This window comes from Rhinolophus sinicus, linkage group LG13 (genome assembly GCF_036562045.2).
Source record: "Rhinolophus sinicus isolate RSC01 linkage group LG13, ASM3656204v1, whole genome shotgun sequence".
Lineage (NCBI taxonomy): Eukaryota > Metazoa > Chordata > Mammalia > Chiroptera > Rhinolophidae > Rhinolophus > Rhinolophus sinicus.
Window position 1 is genome coordinate 15,919,566 of NC_133762.1, and position 21,964 is coordinate 15,941,529.

General features: G+C 43.4%; 1 protein-coding gene across 2 annotated transcripts; it reads left to right on the forward strand.

Moving 5' to 3' along the window:
• The first annotated feature begins 1,758 nt into the window (after positions 1–1,758).
• Positions 1,759–21,878, forward strand: CHRNA5 (cholinergic receptor nicotinic alpha 5 subunit). Of its 2 annotated transcripts, XM_019751248.2 has the most exons (6): positions 1,759–2,020; positions 13,587–13,738; positions 14,776–14,820; positions 16,048–16,157; positions 17,921–18,752; positions 19,540–21,878. In XM_019751248.2, the coding sequence occupies exons 1-6, from the start codon at positions 1,927–1,929 to the stop codon at positions 19,699–19,701; spliced, it is 1,395 nt and encodes a 464-aa protein (XP_019606807.2). In that variant the 5' UTR covers positions 1,759–1,926; the 3' UTR covers positions 19,702–21,878. The 2 variants fall into 2 exon arrangements, with proteins under 2 accessions (XP_019606807.2, XP_074173660.1); XM_074317559.1 differs by lacking the exon at positions 13,587–13,738 and having other exon boundaries at positions 1,930–2,020.
• Positions 21,879–21,964: the final 86 nt, after the last annotated feature.

Here is a 21,964-nt window from a genome sequence, read left to right on the forward strand (position 1 = left end):
GTACACACTTCCCCAATAAAGTCTTGTTCCCCTTCCCCAATAAAAAAAAATCTAAAAAAAATACTACAGTCTTCATAGGAGAGTGTCTGGGATGTGGGTGCACGGGAAAGACCGTATGACAGTCCTTTGGTCAAACCTCAAGAGGTTGGTGGACAGACGCTGCATTGGGCCTGCAGGTGGTGGCCCCAGCACAGCAGCAGCAGTTCCCACTGACATGTGGTCAGCCAGTGTGTCCTGGCTGTGACCATGGCTGAATCAGTCAGGTGCAGCCACCACATCCAGCAACTGAGTGACTGGTGTATCATAGGAAAAACCATCCAAGTTGCACCCATTGTATTCTGTAATTATTTGCCTGCATTTTAATGTGCTCCACAAATCACACACTCTTCCTCTCACTTAAAAACAGTAACAGCTAGTTGGATTTCTCACAGATTATGTAAATAACCGTGGTTCTCGTGGTTATTGATATAGCACTCTTGGGGAGGTCTAGGCATTCATTCCAGTTACGCTTACTGTGGCTGAGCTGACAACCATTTAATTCTAGTTTTTCCGCGGACAGGTGCTGTGACCTTCAGCGTTACTCAGCTACTCGGTTTCAAGTCCCCTAGCTGTAAAAGCCGAATAACACCCTACTTTGTGCAAACACTGTTAGGGGGGGATTGCATAAGTCTCTGTATGCCCCAGAAAGTCTTCAGAGCAAAATAGAACCTTGTGGTGAAGGGACAGTAAGTACTGTCTTCTCTTCCTGTGCAGAAGTATCATGAATGACTAACCCAGTTGGCCAGTTTCTAACTTCAGTGGATATTGTTTCCATTTTCCTTCTTGTACTTACACCTAGGAAAGGTCAACTAAAACTTATCCTTTATATTCTTAGCAACCAGGCTAGGTTTTAAACAGATTTACCAAGTGAAGCTTGGAATGAAATTTCTGCTCACAAGGAGTCTGTGAAGAATCAGTGACACGCTCTGCCACTATGGCTTCAAGGTAATTCGCCTGAAGCCAAATGAAGCTTCCTGATCAATTATGGACGGAGGGGATCAAATAGAAAGAAGGTCTAGCAGGGTGTGCCACAGCCTGTCTACACCAGATGAAATCACCCGTATTTACAGATGTTGGCAGCACAGAGGTGACTGGACGGGTCTGAGGCCATTGCCTGTCATTTCAGCAGACGCTCGGATGAGGGTCAGTCCTCCCAGTTACCCGACCGAGGAAATTGGCCTAGAGTGAGAGTACTTGCTGGGTGGCCTGGCTGACCTGGGACCAGGCCTCCTGTGGGGTCGCTAGCCAGCCCCCAACCCCATTGCCTCACGAGGCCGCTGGCTGCTGGGAGGGATCGGGGGTGGGGCGAACCTGGGGGCACGGTCTCCCCCAGTGTGCAGTTTTCTCAGCCGCACTGTCACGACTCAGGAGAGTGACTGTTCATGTCTATCTCGGTTTTCTGTCTATCCGTCTGTCCCCTCTTGGTGCTGGCACAGAGCAGACATTAATGAACGGCAGTTATCCTAGGTGTGCAGGGGCCTGCCCAGGGTCACCGGAGGTTACACTGGGACCTGCCAGCGACACCAGCCTCCCGCCCTCCCAGAGGCAGGGCCAGCGTTGGGAGGTGGGGCCAGGGCTGAAAAGGCGGGGCCAGAGGTCGACTGGGCGGGGCTATGTGCATATGGGCGTGGTCACGGGGTGGGCGGGGCTTGGGCGTGGCCAGGCGCCCGCGCTCCTCGCGCGCTGTCGCCTCACCAGTAGAGTGGCGCCTCACGTGCGGCGAGCGGACCGAGCCTTCGAGGCTGAGGTGGCTGCCTGGCGTGGCGGGAGCCGAGGAGCCGAGCGCCTCCCTCAGCGCTGCTCGCCTTCCCCCGGAACCCTCGACGCACGCTCCTGGCTCCGTCCCCGCTCCGCGTTCCCACACGGTCTTAGGCGGCTCCCCCGGTGATGGCAGCACGGGGGTCCCTGCACCCGGGCCTCGGCCTCCTGCTCCTTGTTCCGCTGGTGGCGGGGCGCTGGGGTCCAGCCGGCGCACCCCGAGGTGAGCTTGGGCGGCGGGGGTGGGGGCGCGGGCCGGGGCCCAGGGCTGTGGCACCCGCAAAACCTCGCTGGGAGGCGGCCGTATTCTCCTGGGGCTCGGAGTGAGGTGTCAGTTGAAATGCCCAGATGTTCAATAAATGCGGAGAAAAGGCCACTTTGAGTGTCCCCTGAGCCGCCTCGCTGGGGGCTGCGGGTGAGTGCGAACCCGTCACACAACTTTCTCCCGCAGAGACGCGGGTGTTGTGCGGCGGCGGCGGGCTCCGGGTGGCGCTCGGCTCCGGGTGGCGCTCGGCTCCGGGTGGCGCTCGGCTGGGGCGTGAGGCCCCTGCTGGGCACTGGGGGCTCAGACGGGACCCCCGCGCCCCCCCGCAGCATTAGGAGCCCATCCCTTGGACCCCAAGATGAGGCGGATTTGGGTGTAAGAACCTCCGCTTGTCTTTCCTTCCCGAAGGGTTTTAAGCGGTGGTTTCCGATTCCAGGAAGTAATCATCCTGAGGGGCATTATTTATTGCGGAATGTGTTGCTTAGTGTACACTGAAGAGAAACAACGCGGAGGGCGACTGAAAGACGTGAAGACAGTCCCGTGCGGAGAGAGTCGTAGTTTAACAGGAAAAGAGGAACGTGATTTTGGAGCCACACTAACCTGGGCTCGCATTCTGACTCTCCCGTGTCTTGACCTGGCTTCCTTCTTTGGAAAAACGGGGACGGTATTGCTTACTTCTGAATTTTCAGGAGAAAACAGTATAAACGAAACGCCAGGGGCTGTGCCTGACTTTCTAGCAAAGGGTGGTTCCCTACCGCTGCTCGTGAACGTGGAACTTTCCTCGTGGGTTTTCATATAAAGCGTGGCAGGCGAGCGTTCAGTGGCGGGACTCGCCGTCTGTTCGTGCACGGTGTTCAGCGTTGTACCCAGACCCTCACTTCCTCCTCCTGCGCCCCTGAGTGAGTATCTCTTACAATAACCCTCTCCTCGTAGCAGTTATGTTTTCTCCTTGTCCCGTGCGAGCTCCTTAAGAACTGGAGTCTTACCCTGTTTATCGTTCTGCCTCTGAGACGTCTCTTGTAGTGGTGAGTAAATGTTTCTGAATGAATGAATGAATGAATGAATGAATGAATGAATGAACGGATAGTAGTTTCCTCAGCTGTAGCATGAGGGGTCATCAAAGCGTCCCCCAACCCACTCCCGCTCTAAAACTCCAAGATAGCATGTAGGAAGTGCTCTTAGTAAGTCACCGTTTGAAGAATGGGTGATGGAGGTGCACACTTGCTCCTGACTGCATGGTTTGTATAAAACCGCCTTTGAATGTAGGGTGTCTGGAGCTAGGAGACCTGCCGTTTTCTGCTGTGTTTTCTTGGGCATATGACTTGACCTTTCTGAGCCTTGGTTTCTCCCTCTTTAAAAGGAGAGAGTGGGGCAGGTGCTTTTTAGGTCGTTTCAATCATAATTACTTTTACATTTACATTTTATTTTCATATTTATTTTAGGGTCTTTTTTTAAAAAAACTGTGACTTTTTAAAAAAATTATAAATGCTGTAGCTTTTTATTTTAATTTTGTTGGGGAATATTGGGGAACAGTGTGTTCCTCCAGGGCCCATTGGCTCCAAGTTTTGTCCTTTGATCTAGTTGTGGAGGGTGCAGCCCAGCTCCAAGTCCAGTCTCCGTTTTCAATCTTTAGTTGCAGGGGGCACAGCCCACCATCCCATGCGGGAATTGAACCAGCAATCTTGTTTTGTGTTAGGAGCTCACGCTCTAACCAACTGAGCCATCCGGCCGCCCCTCAGGAAGCTCAGCGGCAGTTAGTTGTGTTCAGTGTAGGTGTGGAGGGCACACTGGCCCATGTGGGAATTGAACCGGCAACGCTGTTGTTCAGAGCTCGCGCTCTAACCTACTGAGCCATCCAGCTGCCCCTTTTAGAATCTTAATAACAACTCTTCCTTATGGTGTTCTGTGGACCAATCTCCAGGAAAAGAAAATGTCTGTCAGCAGCCGTACTTATTTGGCGGCTGGAAGGTCACATGGTTCTGAAAGGTGTCTCAGGAAGCAATTTTGCCTGTATTAAAGGACAGATAATTAATTAGTATGTTAAGATATTTTTAAACTGACCTCACTGTGACTGGGACAGTGATTTATGAAAATTATATAGTCATTAGTTAGTTGTATTTCTTAGCTTTGTAGTTGTGTGACATTTAAAATGGTTGAAACATTATTTTCAGTATATGTAATGGCTGAGTTCCGTTTCATTGAAAGACAAATAAAATAATTATTTGATAGAAATGAGAACTATGAAATATTTTTTTCTTCGCACCTTTAGTCATTTTCATCAACATTTCAGAAGTGAACAGAAATACACACAGAATGGTTGTCATCTCTACTTTTGTTATGATTACATCCAAAAGAGTATCTACTAGGTACCTCATGTAAGGAAATAAAATTTTCACACAATTAAACTTGAAATTAATAGTTATTTTTATTTCCTTGCAGATACTAAGTGTATTCTATGAGTTAGACTGTGAGCACCTGGAAGGTAGGGTTTTATCTACCTGTGTATCTCCTGATACATTTCAGATGTACCGGAGCTTATTAATGTAGTCTGTTGATGGAACTTTGAAAAGGTTTACAGTCACTTGTCAGAACAAGCTGTTTTTGTCAGCCTATAATCTACAAATTAGATTTAGCAGGTAATTTTTTATAATTAGGATATAAGTTTTTAGTACTATAATATCAGTACAGAACATTTTTCTTCTAATAGCATTATTCTTCTCTAAAGGTTGAAATTAAATTCTTTCAGATATAATATTAAGTTTAATATTAAATGAGCATGTCTTCACAATGAGAGTTGGTAAATATTGGAATGTTTTTTGAAAAAAGTTTACAATTTACTTTTTTAGAAATTTACTCTCCAGAATAAGATAGGTATAGTTTTATAATGATAATAGGATAGAAGAGATTATTTATCATGGTCCTTTTCTGCTCTGTGACTAAAATTTTAATTGGGGGAAGCATGATGTTTTTCCTCCTAATTGTGTTTAAATCAGTTGACCTCATGCTCTTTTCTTGTAAAGTAAAATTATAAAATATAACCTTTTACCAGTAAAAATAGGAATGAAATATGAATATTTGAATTCTGACCAAAAAGACAATAGAACTTTTGATATTATTTTTTTGTTTTTATTTTAACTCCTCTTTTATTGTCCCTCATTCTCTACTTCTAGATTTCCATGTTGTTTTTTTGTTTTGAGTAAAAAGTTTATTAGTTTCCTATTGTTACTGTAACAAATTACCGCAAACATATTGGCATAAAACAAAGCAAATGTACTATTTAACATTTCTGAAGGTAAGAAGTTCAAAATGGGTCTCACCAGGCTAAAATTAGTGGTGTTGGCAGCCTGTGTTCCTTTCTGGATACTTTAGGGAAGAATTCACTTTCTTTCCCTTTCCAGCTTCTCAGATGCTTCCCACATACCTAAGCTGTGGCCCCTTCAAACCTCAAAGCCATCATTGTTCAGTAAACTATTTCTCAAGATGCTATTTCTCTGATTTTTTTCTGAACGTCTGTGTTTTTGTTAGTGTTTCCCAAGTTTTTTATATTATTTTTTATTTCTTTTTATTTTACAGTCAACAGTATATATTTATATGGAACTGGGGAAAACTATTTTTCCTCTTGGTCTGGGTTTCTCAACCTCTGACATCTGGGGCTGAACAGTTCTTTGTTATGGGAGATTGTCCTGGGTCTTATAGGTTGTGTGGCAGCCTCCCCGGCCTCTATCCACGAGATGCCAGTAGCACCCACCAAAAAATGTCTCCAGATATTGTCAGATGTGCCTTCGGGAATAAAATTGTTCCCCTAATCTCCCTTGAGAATCACTTCTCTAAGTCTTGGCCACCAGGGCTTCTCAAACTGTCACCTGCACTGGAGTCCCTTGGTGCAGGTTAGGCTACAGGTGGGGCCTGAGGTTCTGCTTTTCTAACAAGTGGCCGGGGGGTGGTCATTGCTGGTCAGAGCACCACACTTTGAATAGCAAGGTCACAGACGAGTTTCCCATTCATATCAATTGGGTAGATTCTCAAGAGGATCTGATGACAGTAATTATGGAAATATAGTATGTACGATGAACTGTAGCCTGAACAGCATAAGACCGATAGAAACTAGTAACAAGCATTATCCCGCCATCCTGTCAAATAGCAGCTGTCCTCACATTTCCACATTTCCTTCCAGTCCCCAGTGTTCACTCACAATTGGACAGTTCTAAGGAGGAACTTTGCAAGAGTCCCCTCAAGGTCATACAGCCTATAGCAACTGAGGCAATTTCATGTACCTTCAGGTATTTTAGTTCGTAATACTGTCAATGTGTGAGCTCATAACATTAGGTTGAACAATTAAGTTTGCGAGCTCATCCTAGAAAAAGTGCTACATACCTCATTGCTGAATATCACTACGGTCACCTTCAAATTACTCCCCTTGGGAAGCTATGCACCGACGCCAAAGCAATTCTGGAACTCTTTTTCTGGAATGGCCATCAGAGCTGTCATCGTATTAACCTTGATGTCCTGAATGTCATCAAAATGTCTTCCTTTCAATATGTCCTTTATCTTCGGGTAAAGAAAGAAGTCACTGGGGGCCAGATCAGGTGAGGAGGGAGGGTGTTCCAATACAGTTATTTGTTTACTGGCTAAAAACTCCCTCACAGACAGTGCCGTGTGAGCTGGTGCATTGTCGTGATGCAAGAGCCATGAATTGTTGGCGAAAAGTTCAGGTCGTCTCACTTTTTCACGCAGCCTTTTCAGCACTTCCAAATAGTAAACTTGGTTAACTGTTTGTCCAGTTGGTACAAATTCATAATGAATAATCCCTCTGATATATATATATATATATATATATATATATATATATATATATATATATAAAGGTTAGCAAGAGCTTTGCAACAAGTTCGTGAACTTAATTGTCAGACCTCAGACATTTATTGCCTGTGGAGAGGTTTATGGTGAACTCTACATTTACTTAATCTGGTGATATTTAAATTTTTTTTTTTTAAGGTTTTATTGGGGAAGGGGAACAGGACTTTATTGGGGGAACAGTGTGTACTTCCAGGACATTTTTTTTCCAAGTCAAGTTATTGTCCTTTCAGTCTTAGTTGTGGAGGGCGCAGCTCAGCTCCAGGTCCAGTTGTTGCTAGTTGCAGGGGGCACAGCCCACCATCCCTTGCAGGAGTCCAACCGGCAACCTTGTGGTTGAGAGGACGCACTCCAACCAACTGAGCCATCGGGGAGGCAGCTCAGCTCAAGGTTCCATGTTCAATCTTAGTTGCAGGGGGCGCTGCCCACCATCCCTTGCGGGACTTGAGGAAATGAACTGGCAACCTTGTGGTTGAGAGCCCACTGGCCCATGTGGGAATCGAACCAGCAGTCTTCGGAGTTAGGAGCACGGAGCTCTAACCGCCTGAGCCACCGGGCCGGCCCTAAATTTTTTTTAAGTGTACAAGTTGTCTTCTCTCCTTGAGAACTATTGACTGGACCTAAATTTAACACTGCCGAAGGTCATTTTCTTACTGCAAGTGTTCTGAGAGTTGGGGCAAGATGTTAAATTAGGTTTATTAAAGCATATCCATTACAGAGAAACTTTATTTTATAGTTCTTTGATAAAAATCAATAGAAAGATAATGAAAATTCCTGAGGTGAAAAAAAACCCTCCTCATTTCATCTGTAATACTTAAAATAATGATTGGTAAGCATACTTACTTGTCACAGTGAAAATGTTGGATATAGTACATATATTTTCTCATTGACAAAATGGTTGATTATGGTCACGGGCTTTGTCTTGCTGTTGCTTAAAATAGCCCTCCTAGGACTGCTGCAAAAGCATTTTTAAGAAAAGGAACACAAGTCACTTTTTCTAACTTAAAAGAAGGTACAAGGATTAACTACACCAGCAATACCTTATGAGTTGGGGATCTATAACATATATCACTCTTACAAACCTTGTTGGATGTAGTGTTCCATTCTTACCGCAGCCTGTGCAGAAGACAGGGAAGGCTATTGGCAATAACGAACAAAATTGAAAATGTGGCTCAGTTCTAAGAGTCGGTGCCATAGAAATTCTTGTGTGAGTGGAAAAGTAGATACACAGGGATGTTAACTACAGCATTTCCCCCATTGTAACATTGTTAGAAATCACCCCAAACTGAGGACTGTATAAATGCCCATCCATGGGGAAAGCGTACAGAAGTTATGATATATCCGTAACACAGACCACTTTGCAACTTACGAAGAAAGGGTGGGGATGGATAGACATATACTGACATAGAGCAGTGAATGGAAAAAACAAGTTGCAGAACTTAAAAAGAAAACATTTGTTCCTCCTCTGAGTGTGTGTGTATTTAAAAATGTCTACCCCAAGCTTAGCGGTGGTTACCCCTGGAGGAGGGGTGGCTCCGCCTCTTGATGTGCTTCTGGTTTGAATCTTGCCGATGATCACGCATTTTGTAGTGGAAGTGCTGTTGTGAGCAAAACAAAAGCAAGTTTGGGTCCTAGTTCCACCTGCTACTTACTAAGTTTGGACTAGGGGTTCTCAATCTTTGCCCCCCGCCCCACCCAGCCCTCGGACATTTGGCAATATCTGGAGCCGTTTCTGGTTGTCACATGGAGCGGGGGCATGTCATGGATAGAAGCCAGGGATGCTGCCAGGCAGACAACCTGCCGTACACACGACAGCCCCTCCACAGCAGGGATCATCTAGCCCAAAGCGTCAGTAGCGCTGAGGTGGGAAATACTGCGTTAGTCTCCAGAGCTGTGGCCATGTCCAAATATGCAGTCGTGCACCGTACAACATCAGGGGGTGCCATTCACATTGTGGGGTGTACTCTGCACCGCCATAACATTTTATAATTATGATACAAAGAAAGTAAATAAATACGCAAATCTGTGCCCAGGAAGGCAGGTGCCAGAGTGTCGTGCTTTCCCGGTGAACTGTGCAGAGCCGGGCACAGTCAGCAGCCACTTAGCAGCAGTTGAATAGATGAATGAACTGAACTGGACATCATGTGTCAGGCTCTTACATACCCAGGCTGTGGCAGATGCTAAAAGCTGAAGAGAATTTATGGAAGAAACTTAAAGTTACAGCAGAAGCTCTCTGTTAATTTATCTTTATCAGAAGATTGGCAAAAGACTGGTCGTATTTAGATTTAGCTGCAGAACACCTTGGTTGACTTTTCCCCACACTTTGTGATAAGATTACGATTCTTCACAGAAGAATGGCACTAGAGTGTCTTATCTTCCTAGAATTGGGTGCAAAAATCCCTAGCTATCCATTTAGTTACATACTGAGTGAAGATGTTAAAAACGTTTTAAACTACCTAGATACGACCTGCCATAGTAAGATAGTGAATTTTATTTCATTTTATCTGCACAGCAGTGAGGCAGCAGAGCACAAGTTATTCCTCTTATTAATATTCTAGAATGGAAAAATCCAAGCATACACAAAACTATTCGAGTACAATGAAGTGAAGAGTCTTGCCATACACTTGCAGCGACTATCGACATTTTGCCAGCAGATATCCTTTGGTATGTAAATTAGAAAATTGTGGCATGTGCAGATTAATAGCTAATCAGTGATACCAGGTATTCAAATTAAGGTTTTCAGCTTCATAGTTCTTTAGTTCTGGGTATACTAAAATTAAGGAGCAAGGTTGCATTTCTTTGAAAATATATGTAGTTTCACTAAATGACTTGAAAGTGAAATTTTTTGATAAATCATTCTCCTAATTCCTCCAACTTGAGACAATACTAGAGTAACGATGTTCCAAGTTAAAATTGAATTTGTAAAACCCAAATTTAAATCTTTCAAAGCATTAATGATGTTATGCATATTTATACTTTTTACATCGTCAATTTAGTTTGTCTCTTATTATTTCTATTTTTATCTACTGTGGAAGAATTGCCCCATGAGTTTTTGTGTGTGTGCGTGTTTTAATCCTATTTTTAGTGTGCTTCACTGCTTGGTTCCCTTTGTTTTTTTTGAAGTATGTGATTTATGTGCTACTAGTAGGTTGATGTTCTAATTATTATTATTAGCTTTAAAGGATATAGACTTGAGGAAAGCTTTTTCTTGAATAGTCATTGTACTGTGCAGAGAGTGCCCACTGCCACAGACAAGTTCTTCCTTTGCATTTTGCAAGGTTCGGTCACCTGAGATAATCTGGGGAGATGACCTCTTTTGGGCTTTGGTGACATTTTTGGTAGCAGTCAGTAGCTCTACAGGCAGTGATGGCTTTTGTTGCAATATTTCTGTGCATTTGCTGTTACCATTGCTTCAGCAGTCATTGTGAAATTCTAATGACCCTGGGCTTGCACTTATATTCAGTTTTATTAAATCCTCACAATACCCTTGTAAGGTAGGTGTTGTTTATACCAATTTTACAGAAGAAAAAACTGGTACTCAAAGAAGTTAAGTAACCTGCCTTCAGGTCAGACAGTAAGTGTTAGAGGCAGGGTGGAACCCAACCTGTCCCCCTGAGAATCCTGAGTTCCTAACCAGCATGCTCTGTATTCAAATCTGGGTGAGACAAGGTCTCCACCTCAAAGACACTGAGTCTGGTGACTCAGAATCCTTAACAGCAAGTTCGTGCAACCTTTGTGACAGTTGTTTCACAACCATTGGGAGATTCTGAATTATTAGACGTAGATGGGAATTGTCAGATGTACTGACCCATTTATTCATTCATACATTCATTAAACACACTGAGCAGCTGCTATGTGCCAGTACGTGGTTAGGTGCTGGGGTTATAATGATAAAGAAGACATAGTATTTCCTGCCATTAGTTTACACCGCAGTAGGGAAGGCAGACTTTATAATCAGATACATCCAAGATTGTATAAGTACACCCAGATAAGGAACAGGGTTCTGTTCCCAGAACCTAGGGGAGACTTTGGGGGCTGGGAAGAGTCCTGAGTGATTCCTGAGCTGGGATCTGAGGGATGCGTGAGAATGAGGCACAGCAACGGGGAGAGCAGCTCAGGGAAGAGCACTCCTGGGAGGGCGTAGTGTGGTCTGTCTGGGAAGCCGAACTGTCAGTGTGGCCCAGCAGAGAGCGAGGGAAAGCTACGCCCAAGAGGCTGGAGGGAACAGATCGGGAGCCTGTGGCCTTCAGGATCCTGGTCTGTCTTTCACAATGGAAAGCTACAGAAGGTTTTTAAGCAAGGGGGTAACATCAGATCTTTGTTTAGAAAAGATCGCTTGGATATCTGCGCAGAGAACCAATTGGAGGGGGGCTGAGAAGCTATGTGAACATTGCTCAGGGTAGCAGGCTTGCTCCAGTCCTGATGAGAGATGCAGACACGTGTTTCCCTGAAAAGAAGACCTCGCCGGGAAATCAGCTCTAAAGTGTCTTTTGGAGCAAAAATTAATGTAAGATCCGGTCTTGTAGTAAAATAAGACTGGGTGTTATGTTATGTTATGTTATGTTATGTTATGTTATGTTATGTTATGTTATGTTATGTTATGTTATGTTATGTTATGTTATGTTATGTAATGTAAGACCTGGTCGAATACTGTAGTAAAATAAGACCAGATCTTATATTAATTTTTGCTCCAAAAGACGCATTAGAACCGATTGTCCGGCTAGGTCTTATTTTCGGGGTAACTCGGTAGCTTGTGCTAGGATGCTGGCAGTGGAGTTGGTAAGAAATGGATGGATTTGAGAAATATTTGGGAGGTGAAAATCAACAGTTTCCTGTTCAAGTGGGTGTACGGGTGGCGTGAAAGATGACCCCTAGGTTTTTAAGTTGTGGAACGAGGCAGATGATGGGGCCGCTCCCGGAGACGGGGATTCTTTCGGGCCCGTTGGTGCGTGTTGAAGACATTCACGAGGCCGTATCCGAAGGGTTATCATTAGGGGGAATGTTGGGACTAATGTATCATTTTATTTATTTATACCCTATCTACTTTCTGTCAAACAAGATTTGAAGTGGCAATTAAAGCTATTATTTTTCCCCTAAGGCAAAGGGTCCTTAGATGCTATTAAAAAATATTTTATTTGTGATTTTTATCTTTTAAAACAACCTTACATTTTTGGTATTTCAGAGGCCATGCAATTTTTAAATAGGAGTAGAAGAGGAGAAATGGTACAGTAATGCCATTTTAACTTGAAGCGATAAAATGAAAGCCTTTTAAACGTTATAAAGAATGACTCTCCAGTGTGTAATATTCTGATTGAATTGGAGTGTCTTCACTGCTGTGCATTTCAGCACCAGGAGACTTCAGTGGGAGGCATGGCGCAAACTCCATGGTGCTTGCAGATTAAATGTAGTGTCTTAAATTGCCCAGGGAAGTAAGACATACCCTCTTGAGGAATAAGCTGCACTATGGATGAAGAAATACGCAGGGAGAGAAACTCAGGGGTAGACTTCCTGCAGCCGGGCTGACCTGGAACCTTTAATAGCTCCATCTATACACCATGGGAACGAAGAGAGAACATTTGTGAAAGTGCAAACTTTCTGTCAGACCATTTGTTAGGTGGAGGACGACCATCACTAGCATGCACGATACGATAAATAAGCCAGGACGTTTTATTTTTTATTTTTTTTTGTTTTAATTTTTTAAATGTACTTTTATTAAATTTATTGGGGTGACATTGGTTAGTAAAGTTAGGTTTTTATTTTATTTTATTTTATTATTATTTTTTAATTTATTTTTTAAATTTATTGGGGTGACAATTGTTAGTAAAATTACATAGATTTCAGGTGTACAATTCTGTATTACATCATCTATAAATCCCATTGTGTGTTCACCACCCAGAGTCAGTTCTCCTTCCATCACCATATATTTGATAGCCAGGACGTTTTAAGTACATGTTCTTTTCTTTGTAAAATTATGAGTCTAGAGTAAATGTCATGAATGTCACACATTTCACATTTTCTTAGTGGAGGCTCCAGTCCACACAGCACCAACAACGCTCATTTCTTCAGAGAGGCTTATTTCAGCTCAGCAGCAGTATAGACGTAACTGTGACCGCAAACACAACCAATCTTTGGCTGTGGCTCTGAAAACTTGTAAAATTTTGTCTTTCTTTTTTTAAGTCTCAGGTGATTGGGTAGTTTTATACAAATGTATAGCAAACAAAGGTATGACAAATCTGAATAATTTATTCAATATTTATATTGATATTAAAATCATGTAAATTAAAGCATGTTTGATTTACTTTTACAGTCGATAAAGGAAAACAAATATATCTGTTTTCTAGGCTTGAAATTTTATAACAAGCAACTCCCCTAACCCTGGTAATTTGAAAGCTTTTGTTACTTAGATTTTAAATTACTGTATTAAGTACTGCTTGCTTCTTAAGGAACTCAGCATATTTCCATGTGAGTAAAATGATTTAACTAAGAAATATATCTGAACCAGAGTGTCCCTTATTGATCATAAATATTTATGTTTCTATTTCCTTTTAAAAGCACCATTAATAACAGCCTAAATAATTGTTTGGTTCATTAGTAACCGAACGTGTTTTAAGGTAGAGGTATTTGGTGGGAGAGAAGCCAATAAACTAACTTTTAAAAATTTGTTATATAGGATTAGCCGAGCCCTCCTTTGTTGCAAAACGTGAAGATAGCTTGTTTAAGGATTTATTTCAAGACTACGAAAGATGGGTTCGTCCTGTGGAACACCTGAATGACAAAATAAAAATAAAGTTTGGCCTTGCGATATCTCAATTAGTCGATGTGGTAGGTGTGCTTGTCATTACATATTCAATTTCACACTCCTGTGTGGTTAAAATGGCTCTTGGGCACCTCAGTGTTAGAGGGGTGGCCCTGCTGCATTCCCCAGGACTCCTTCTGGGGACCTCGCAGCCACCTTTGTCCCTGGGGCTGTGCTTCCTTCCGGCCTCCTGCTTCCTTCTGGGTCACTCACTTGTTGTTGGGATGGGTGCCCTCCCGTTCCCTAAGCTACTCACACCCCTGTGCTCTCCCCAACCGCAGGGACCGCTCGTACTTCCGTGGGTCTCCGTGCTCAGGGTCAGATCCTGCACATAGTGGGTTGTGCTTGGTGATCGTGATGACCTTTCACTGCTTCTCTGGGCTCCATGACATTTCAGTAACATTTAATGGAAGAGAGGTCATTTTCATTAGGCCTTGAAAACAGAGACAGACTGGCGTAAGCAGACAGATGACAGTGGGAAGGCATAAGTGGCAAGCACCAGGGACCCTGGTTCTCTAGAAACGCAGGATGTAGATGCCGATGCAGCTCCATTCGAGGCTGTGACCTCACAAAGACTCAAATCTGTGCCTCCAGAGGCACAATAACTACAAAGACCTGCACAGAAAAGCTGTGTCTCCCTGACACTGTGATGCACGTTTGCTTCATTTAGCGCTTCCGACGTCGATGTGTCTTCTAATCGGCGGCAGCTTACAAGCATTGTCAGCCTTGTTCGTTCTTTCTTAGTGCTAAGTGCATTACGTAATGCTGTGCCTATTTCTTAGATTGTAGCTTCGATTTGAGGGGAGATAGTGGTGAAGACTATGAATATTAGGTCTAATGGTGAACTTTAGGGCACTTTACCTGAAACACAGAATACGTCGAAAGGAATAATGAATGTGAAATTAGGTTGGAAGCCAGATCCTGCTTTTCCAGAGAACTGAACTGAAGAACAGAATATAGGTACTGTATGGAGAGGAGTTTTGTATAAAAATGTGAACATTTTTGTTTAAAAATGGTTCTGTAATAGAAATAATCAGACTTATTTAAATTTTTTGTTTTATAGGATGAGAAAAATCAGTTAATGACAACAAATGTCTGGTTGAAACAGGTATGTATACAATTCAAAAGGCCACCCAGCTGGTGACTGGCACCACTGTTGTTTCGGGTTCGGTGTTGATGGGTTGGCGGGATGCAGGAAGGCCGGGTAGATGGAGTTGTTGTGTTCCCTCAGTTGGTGTTACGTGAGTGACTAGTACTGCTGGGCACTGGGGACGCAGCAGTGAACAGGACAGACAGAAGTCCTGGCCTCAGAGAACTGCGTTCTAGTGCGGGTAATAAACAAGGAGCTCAGTTTGGAGAAAAATACACTGGGAAGAGGATAGGAGGTGTTGGGCGCTGTACTTTTAAGTAGGATGGTCTGGGAAAGCATCACGGAGAAGGTGCTGTCTGAACAGAGAAGAAGGAGAAGGAGCAAGCCAGGAGGGTATGGCGGGCGGGGAAAGGGTGTTCCAGGCACAGGGACCCGTGAGTGCCAAGGTCCTGAGTCCGGAGCGCAGTGTAAGGAGCAGCGAGGAGGCTGGAGGTGAGTGAGCGCGGGGCGGGGTAGGAGACCAGGTCAGAGAAGCAGTGGGGCCCTGGGGGGCAGCAGCTTATTGACCTGCTAGGCTTGTGGCTTTCACTCTGAGTGAGACGGGGATGGGCAATGAGTTATTTTTATGTACATAGTCCCTTTTGTATAAAGGACTTCTTTTTCTTCTGGGCCAGCATACCTATGTCCTCAGCCACTGTTGAATGCTTCCCTCTGTTCTTTCTTTATTATCCTGAACTTTTAATATCTACAACCAGTTCCTGAACCCTAATTCCTAAGAGGCATGTATGCTTTTCTGGGGGTGCATGTCTTAACTTGACATGCCCACAGAATCGTGACCATGTGGAGGTTGGACAAGGTGTGTAAATAAGGGGAATGTGTAATAAATCCAGTTGCTCTTTGTATGGACCAGTCCAGCCAATCAGTGACAATACAGCTGGAAAAAAGAATGTTCCCCTTAAAACTAGACCTTAGATGCCCATTGCTGCAACTCCCGAGAACAGTCAGTGGTTGGGGACGGGTGCTGGGCACAGCCATGGGTGGCTACACTCAGCCTGTCCTCACCGTGTCTCACCAGGACCTTAGCTAGAGCTCCGCCCAAGGGGATGGGCTACTCCAGGCCCCACAAGAAAGACGGGGAGGTGATTTCATGCCTAAGATTTCTGGCTTTGATAAAAAGCGTGCAGTTGTCACTACTTTTGATTATTAATTTTGTTTAAATCAAGGCAGTTTTTCTTTGTTTTAAAGGAATGGAGAGATGTAAAATTAAGATGGAACCCTGATGATTACGGTGGAATAAAAGTTATACGTGTCCCTTCAGACTCTCTCTGGACCCCAGACATCGTTTTGTTTGATAAGTAAGTTGTATTCAAAATACCATTTTATGCCTTCAAAAGATAACACTTGTATTTCTATTAGACACTAGTAATTTTTCTTCTTTTAAAACATTGTTTAGCTGTAAAATCATGTGACTGGATCTTACGTTCTTTGGCTCCATGAACCTACTAACAGGTCCTGTGGATCCTCTTCCTCTCCTCTCCTTTTTCTTTTTTCCTTTTTTGGTACATTGTTTTCTGATCATAAAGATGTTCTTTGATTTCTAAAATTTGTGAAACATTTGTTAAGTCCAGAAAGGTGTAAGGAAGTAGGGAAGACCCCCTGTAATGGCTCCCTGTATCCAGCACTTACGGGACTCGCGCACAGTAAACAAACGCCCTCTGCCTGGCAGTGTGTGTGCTCAGTGCCTTGTGTGCTGTATTCGTTCGCGTCTCAGTAACCTCCTCAGCGAGGCCCGAGTACAGCCACTGGACGGATGAGGAAACGGAGGCAGAGGGCGGTCACACCTTGTCCAAGGTCACACAGCCCACGTGTGGCAGGGTGTGCTTCACTCCCAGTGGCCTGCCAGCCCCACTCACCCTCTTGTTTACTAGACTCCTTATTTGGCAGTAAGGTCACATGATGCAGCTTGCCAGAGCGTCCTGGTACTCTAAGAAACAGGTTTACATCAAATGTGGAGAAGTGCGCAGAGTCACAGGGGTTTTAGGTACAGAACAGGTCAGAGAACGCCGATGCTGGTGGGCCGCTTCCTGCTGTTTTCTCCGGCACGTGGGCTCGCTTTCCGGGAGTTTGGAGGCCCCAGTCCATCAGGGCTGTGCCCAGAGTGCTGCTCGCATTGTTTTGTCCATGTACCAGTATCACTGTTGGTGATGCAGGAAAGAGCGCAGTGGGGAGTCCAGGACCAGGTTCGGGCTCTGTGCACGGCCACTGTCTAAGTGGCCTAATTGTATTTTGTGTGTAAAGTGAAATCTTTTTGAAAACCACTAGAATCTCAGGACTCTGTGAAATGTAGATGTGTTCGTCCTGGTTTGGGTGTGGGGGAAAGCGTCCAGCTCTAGTAGTCAGGTACTTGCCCTGTTTCCCCGAAAATCAGACCGAGCCAGACCATCAGCTCTAATGCGTCTTTGGGAGCAAAAATTAATATAAGACCTGGTCTTTTTTTTTTTTAAGGGGAACAGGACTTTATTGGGGAACAGTGTGTACTTCAGGACTTTTTTTTTTTTCCCTCCAAGTCAAGTTGTTGTCCTTTCAATCTTAGTTGTGGAGGGTTCTGTTCAGCTTCAAGTTGTTGTCCTTTCAGTCTTAGTCGTGGAGGGCGCAGCTTAGCTCCAGGTCCAGTTGCCGTTGCTAGTTGCAGGGGGCACAGCCCACCATCCCTGGCGGGACTCGAGGAATTGAACTGGCAACCTTGTGTAAGACCCGGCCTTATATTAAATTTTATTATATTATACAATAAAGACCCAGTATTATATGATTACATTATATTATATTACATTATGTTATATTAAAGACCTGGTCTTATATTATAGTAAAATAAGACCGGTATTATATTAATTTTTACTCCCAAAGACGCCTGAGAGCTGCCGGTCTGGCGAGGTCTGATTTCCGGGGAAACACGCCATGTAGGCCATGTCCTTGAAGCAGAGTCCCCGTGTGAGCAGGCACATCCCAGGTAATCATGTGAAGGGCAGTTCATGCTACAGTGTAGGCTTGCTTTCCTGTGAGGCTTGTAACATGCATTGTTTTGTGTGTGTGTGTGTGTGTGTGTGTGTGTGTATTTCAGCGCAGATGGACGCTTTGAAGGGGCCAGCACGAAAACAGTTGTCCGGTACGATGGCACTGTTACCTGGACTCCTCCAGCAAATTACAAAAGTTCCTGTACCATAGATGTCACGTTTTTCCCATTTGATCTCCAAAACTGTTCTATGAAATTTGGTTCTTGGACCTACGACGGATCACAGGTGGACATCGTTTTAGAGGACCGAGATGTAGACAAGAGAGACTTTTTTGATAATGGAGAATGGGAAATTGTGAGTGCGACAGGAAGCAAAGGAAACAGGACTGACAGCTGTTGCTGGTACCCGCATATCACTTACTCGTTTGTAATTAAGCGTCTGCCTCTCTTTTATACCTTGTTCCTTATTATCCCCTGTATCGGGCTCTCGTTTTTAACCGTACTCGTCTTCTATCTTCCTTCAAATGAAGGTGAAAAGATTTGTCTCTGCACTTCAGTACTTGTCTCTTTGACAGTCTTCCTTCTGGTTATTGAGGAGATCATACCCTCATCCTCCAAAGTCATCCCTCTGATTGGGGAGTATCTGGTGTTTACCATGATTTTTGTGACACTGTCTATTATGGTGACTGTTTTTGCTATCAATATTCATCATCGTTCTCCCTCAACACATAACGCTATGGCTCCGTGGGTCCGCAAGCTCTTTCTTCACAAGCTTCCCAAGCTGCTTTGCATGAGAAGTCACGCAGATAGGTACTTCACCCAGGAAGAGGAAACTGAGAGAAGCAGTGGAGCGAATTCTTCTAGAAACACACTGGAAGCTGCACTTGATTCTATTCGCTACATTACAAGGCACGTCATGAAGGAGAACGATGTCCGTGAGGTCTGTGACAGTTGTATTTACAAACGCAGGTCTGCTTCGATTCAGTTTGGCAGAGTAAACAGCATGGCCCTCTGGAGTAAGCATAGATGGAGGGCCAGAAATGTTGACCAACAGCTCTTCTCTAACAGATCTTTACTAAAATCTGTTCCTGTTCAGACATCCACAGAATGGTGCTCAGGGACTGGTCTCATCCTGCCCTTCCTTCAGGTCACGCAGACCTGCGGAGCCAGCTCCCTGCTTAGGCTATAAAAGGGGGAGGCACTGAGCTCCCTGCAGCAGGTCAGTCCTCGTGGGCTCAGATAAAAGTGGCCCCTGGGAAATCCAAACTAAATAAAGCCAGTGATGGCTGTCCAGTAGGTATTCTGAGGCAACTTTTAATTTGGCATGAAGTTAACCACAGGCTGGATTCTCTTTCAAAATTAAAATAAGTAAACACTGCTGGGCAGGCCTTTGTAGCAGAAATAACTATGTATTAAGAATAAAAGAGTTTTTTTGTTTATTACAAAATATCCAAATAGTCTAAATATTCTAGTTTTCACTAAAAATTATCAAAATAAGCTGCATGTAATATAATGTGATGTGTAGTCTCTTTGAGGCCCTGTTAGAACAGTCAGGGTAGGCTCTATCCCTGAACTCTAAGCTCAGGGTCACTTACTATTTCACAGCAGCAGGGGGAGACAGAAACTGATTTGGCTTCTCGTTCAGTGTGTTGTATCTTAAAATAGTTATACAGTGTTAAATTATATACTTAATGTTTTTTCTTTTTTCTTTTTCTTTTTGGCAACAGGTTGTTGAAGATTGGAAGTTCATAGCCCAGGTTCTTGATCGGCTGTTTCTGTGGACTTTTCTTCTGGTTTCAATTGTTGGTTCTCTTGGGCTTTTTGTGCCTGTTATTTATAAATGGGCAAATATAATAGTTCCAGTTCATATTGGAAATGCAAATAAGTGATGCTTCCCAAGGGGTCATAGTAGGAATTTAATTAGCAAAAGGCACATAACCTTATGGACACCTATAAAATTATGAAAATGTCAATTGTATTTAAAATCGGATGCAAACTTTAACAGACTAACAGTTGCTAACATTGGTTTATCTTATTAGATTGCCCATTAGGACATCTAGCTGCAAGACTGAAGTAATAACTGACTGAATAACATTTGATCGTCTAAAAGTAACAAAATATTTCTGATCTGTACTAGTAATAATCTAATGCTTGTATCCTGGCTAATAATGCTAATTTGTAACCAACAGTGAATTTCATCTTTTGATGTGCTGGAAAATTCCTGTGGTATTTGAAGATGGACTTCAAAACTTTTTCTGCGTTTGGTAAAGGTACACAATTTAAAATCCTTTCTATCCTGTATTCACTGGGTAACAGCCAGTCTGTAGTGTAATATACTGCTATGTTAAATAGGCTGACTGCTGGGTATGGTCATGAGTGAATCTGATGCTGATTTTCTATAGCCAACATTTTTAAAAAATGAAAAATTGGAATCAGGAACTCCTTTAAGGATTTCTTTATTCTGTAGATGCTTAAACTGAACAATTATAATATTATTTTTATAGCTTACATTCCATTGTGAAATCATACAACAGACAACGCCTGCGGACATGCAGTAGCATCTCATTAACATTAATTTCAATCCCCATCCGCATTTTCCACAGTTCATAGAACCATCTTCTATGTAAATTGTGGTAGCATCTCTTTATCTTTGATCTTAGAGGAGTCCATGACAATGAAGTGAATCCCATTTTAAAATCATGTCAGTGGATACTACTGAACGTTCTGTGAGAACACCATCTTCCAAGATTAAAGAGGGTATTTAAATTGGGTATAAGCACATCGTTTTACATACTTGTCATGTTTCAATGTTATCACTTTCATTCCGACCATTTGTCTTAGCCTAACATGGCTTATTCAGCACCCTATCGTGTATCACAAGTAAACGAGTTACATTTCTTCTCTAAGTGTCCTGATTCAGCTATGACTGGGAAGGAAACGCTGATAGAACTGCGTTCCGTTTAGAACTCTGCTCCTGACAGGACAAAAGCCTTACTTATTTACAGTACGCAAGCCGTCTGAGTTCAAGTCAATACTCTTTGGAAGGCAGAGGGCATCCTGTCTCCTTTGCATGTTACTGTAGGCTGGTGTTTAATGCCATTTAATGAATGAAAGTCTGATTTGATTAATTTAAATTGCTTGTTAGCTATCTTAGCATGTATACATCCCTGATCCCTCTTACGTCTCCTTTACTGTTACTTAAAATTTGTATAAGAAAAGAAGTCTTATAGAAATCTTCCCTTTTACTTAACATGAGTCACTATGGGCTGCAGTTTTGTCCGTTCTGTTTTGGCTTGGGAAAAACATTGTAGTGAAGAGTGAGAAGGTGAAAACAGTCTCTGTGAGGCATCATCTCTTGCCGTGGTTATTCAGATTCACAACTGTCATGTGGGCTACTCGCTTCTTAATAATTTGTTTAAAGCAGTGGTTCTCAAGCAGGGGCGATTGTGCCCCCAAGGGGACATTTAACAAATTTTTGAGACATTTTTGTTTGTCACAACTGGCAAGCAATGGGGTATGTTATTGGCATCTAGTGGGTAGAGGCTAGGGTGCTGCTGAAGACCCTACAATGTACAGGACAGATCCCCCAACACAATCATTCAGCTGAAAATGTCGCCGTTCTAAAGGTGCATTGACAGCAGCTGTGTGAGCGGGCAGTTTCCCATGTATAGTGACTTAGAATTGGCGAGATGAGTCGTTGAGGCCCTTGGCCACGGGGACACAGCCCTCAGACTCTTGGAGAACAATAAAGAACAAGAAGTGTGTGGTAAGAAACAGCACTGGGGCACTGCGACTGGTATAAAACTCCAAGGAGGCTATGGGCTAAGTAAGAAAATGCACGGGGAAGCCTGTTGTGACACTGAACCAAACGCTGTTCACATTTCTGAACAGCAGCCAGGTTTTCTATCCAGTTGTGTTTCAACCACTGAAAAAAAAGGGGGTCAGTTTTCCTGTTTAGCCCATTTTTACGTGTTGCCTAGCACAGCATACCACTTGTCACTCTAGAGGATTACATTCTAACATTGCTTTACTTTACCAGAAAGGCTGGAGAATGTCCATTTATCCATACTAAATGCTCTTGACATTTTTCTTGCATGAATCTTTGTTGACAAAAATCAAGACAACTGGATACTAAGTATACCTTGAAATGCC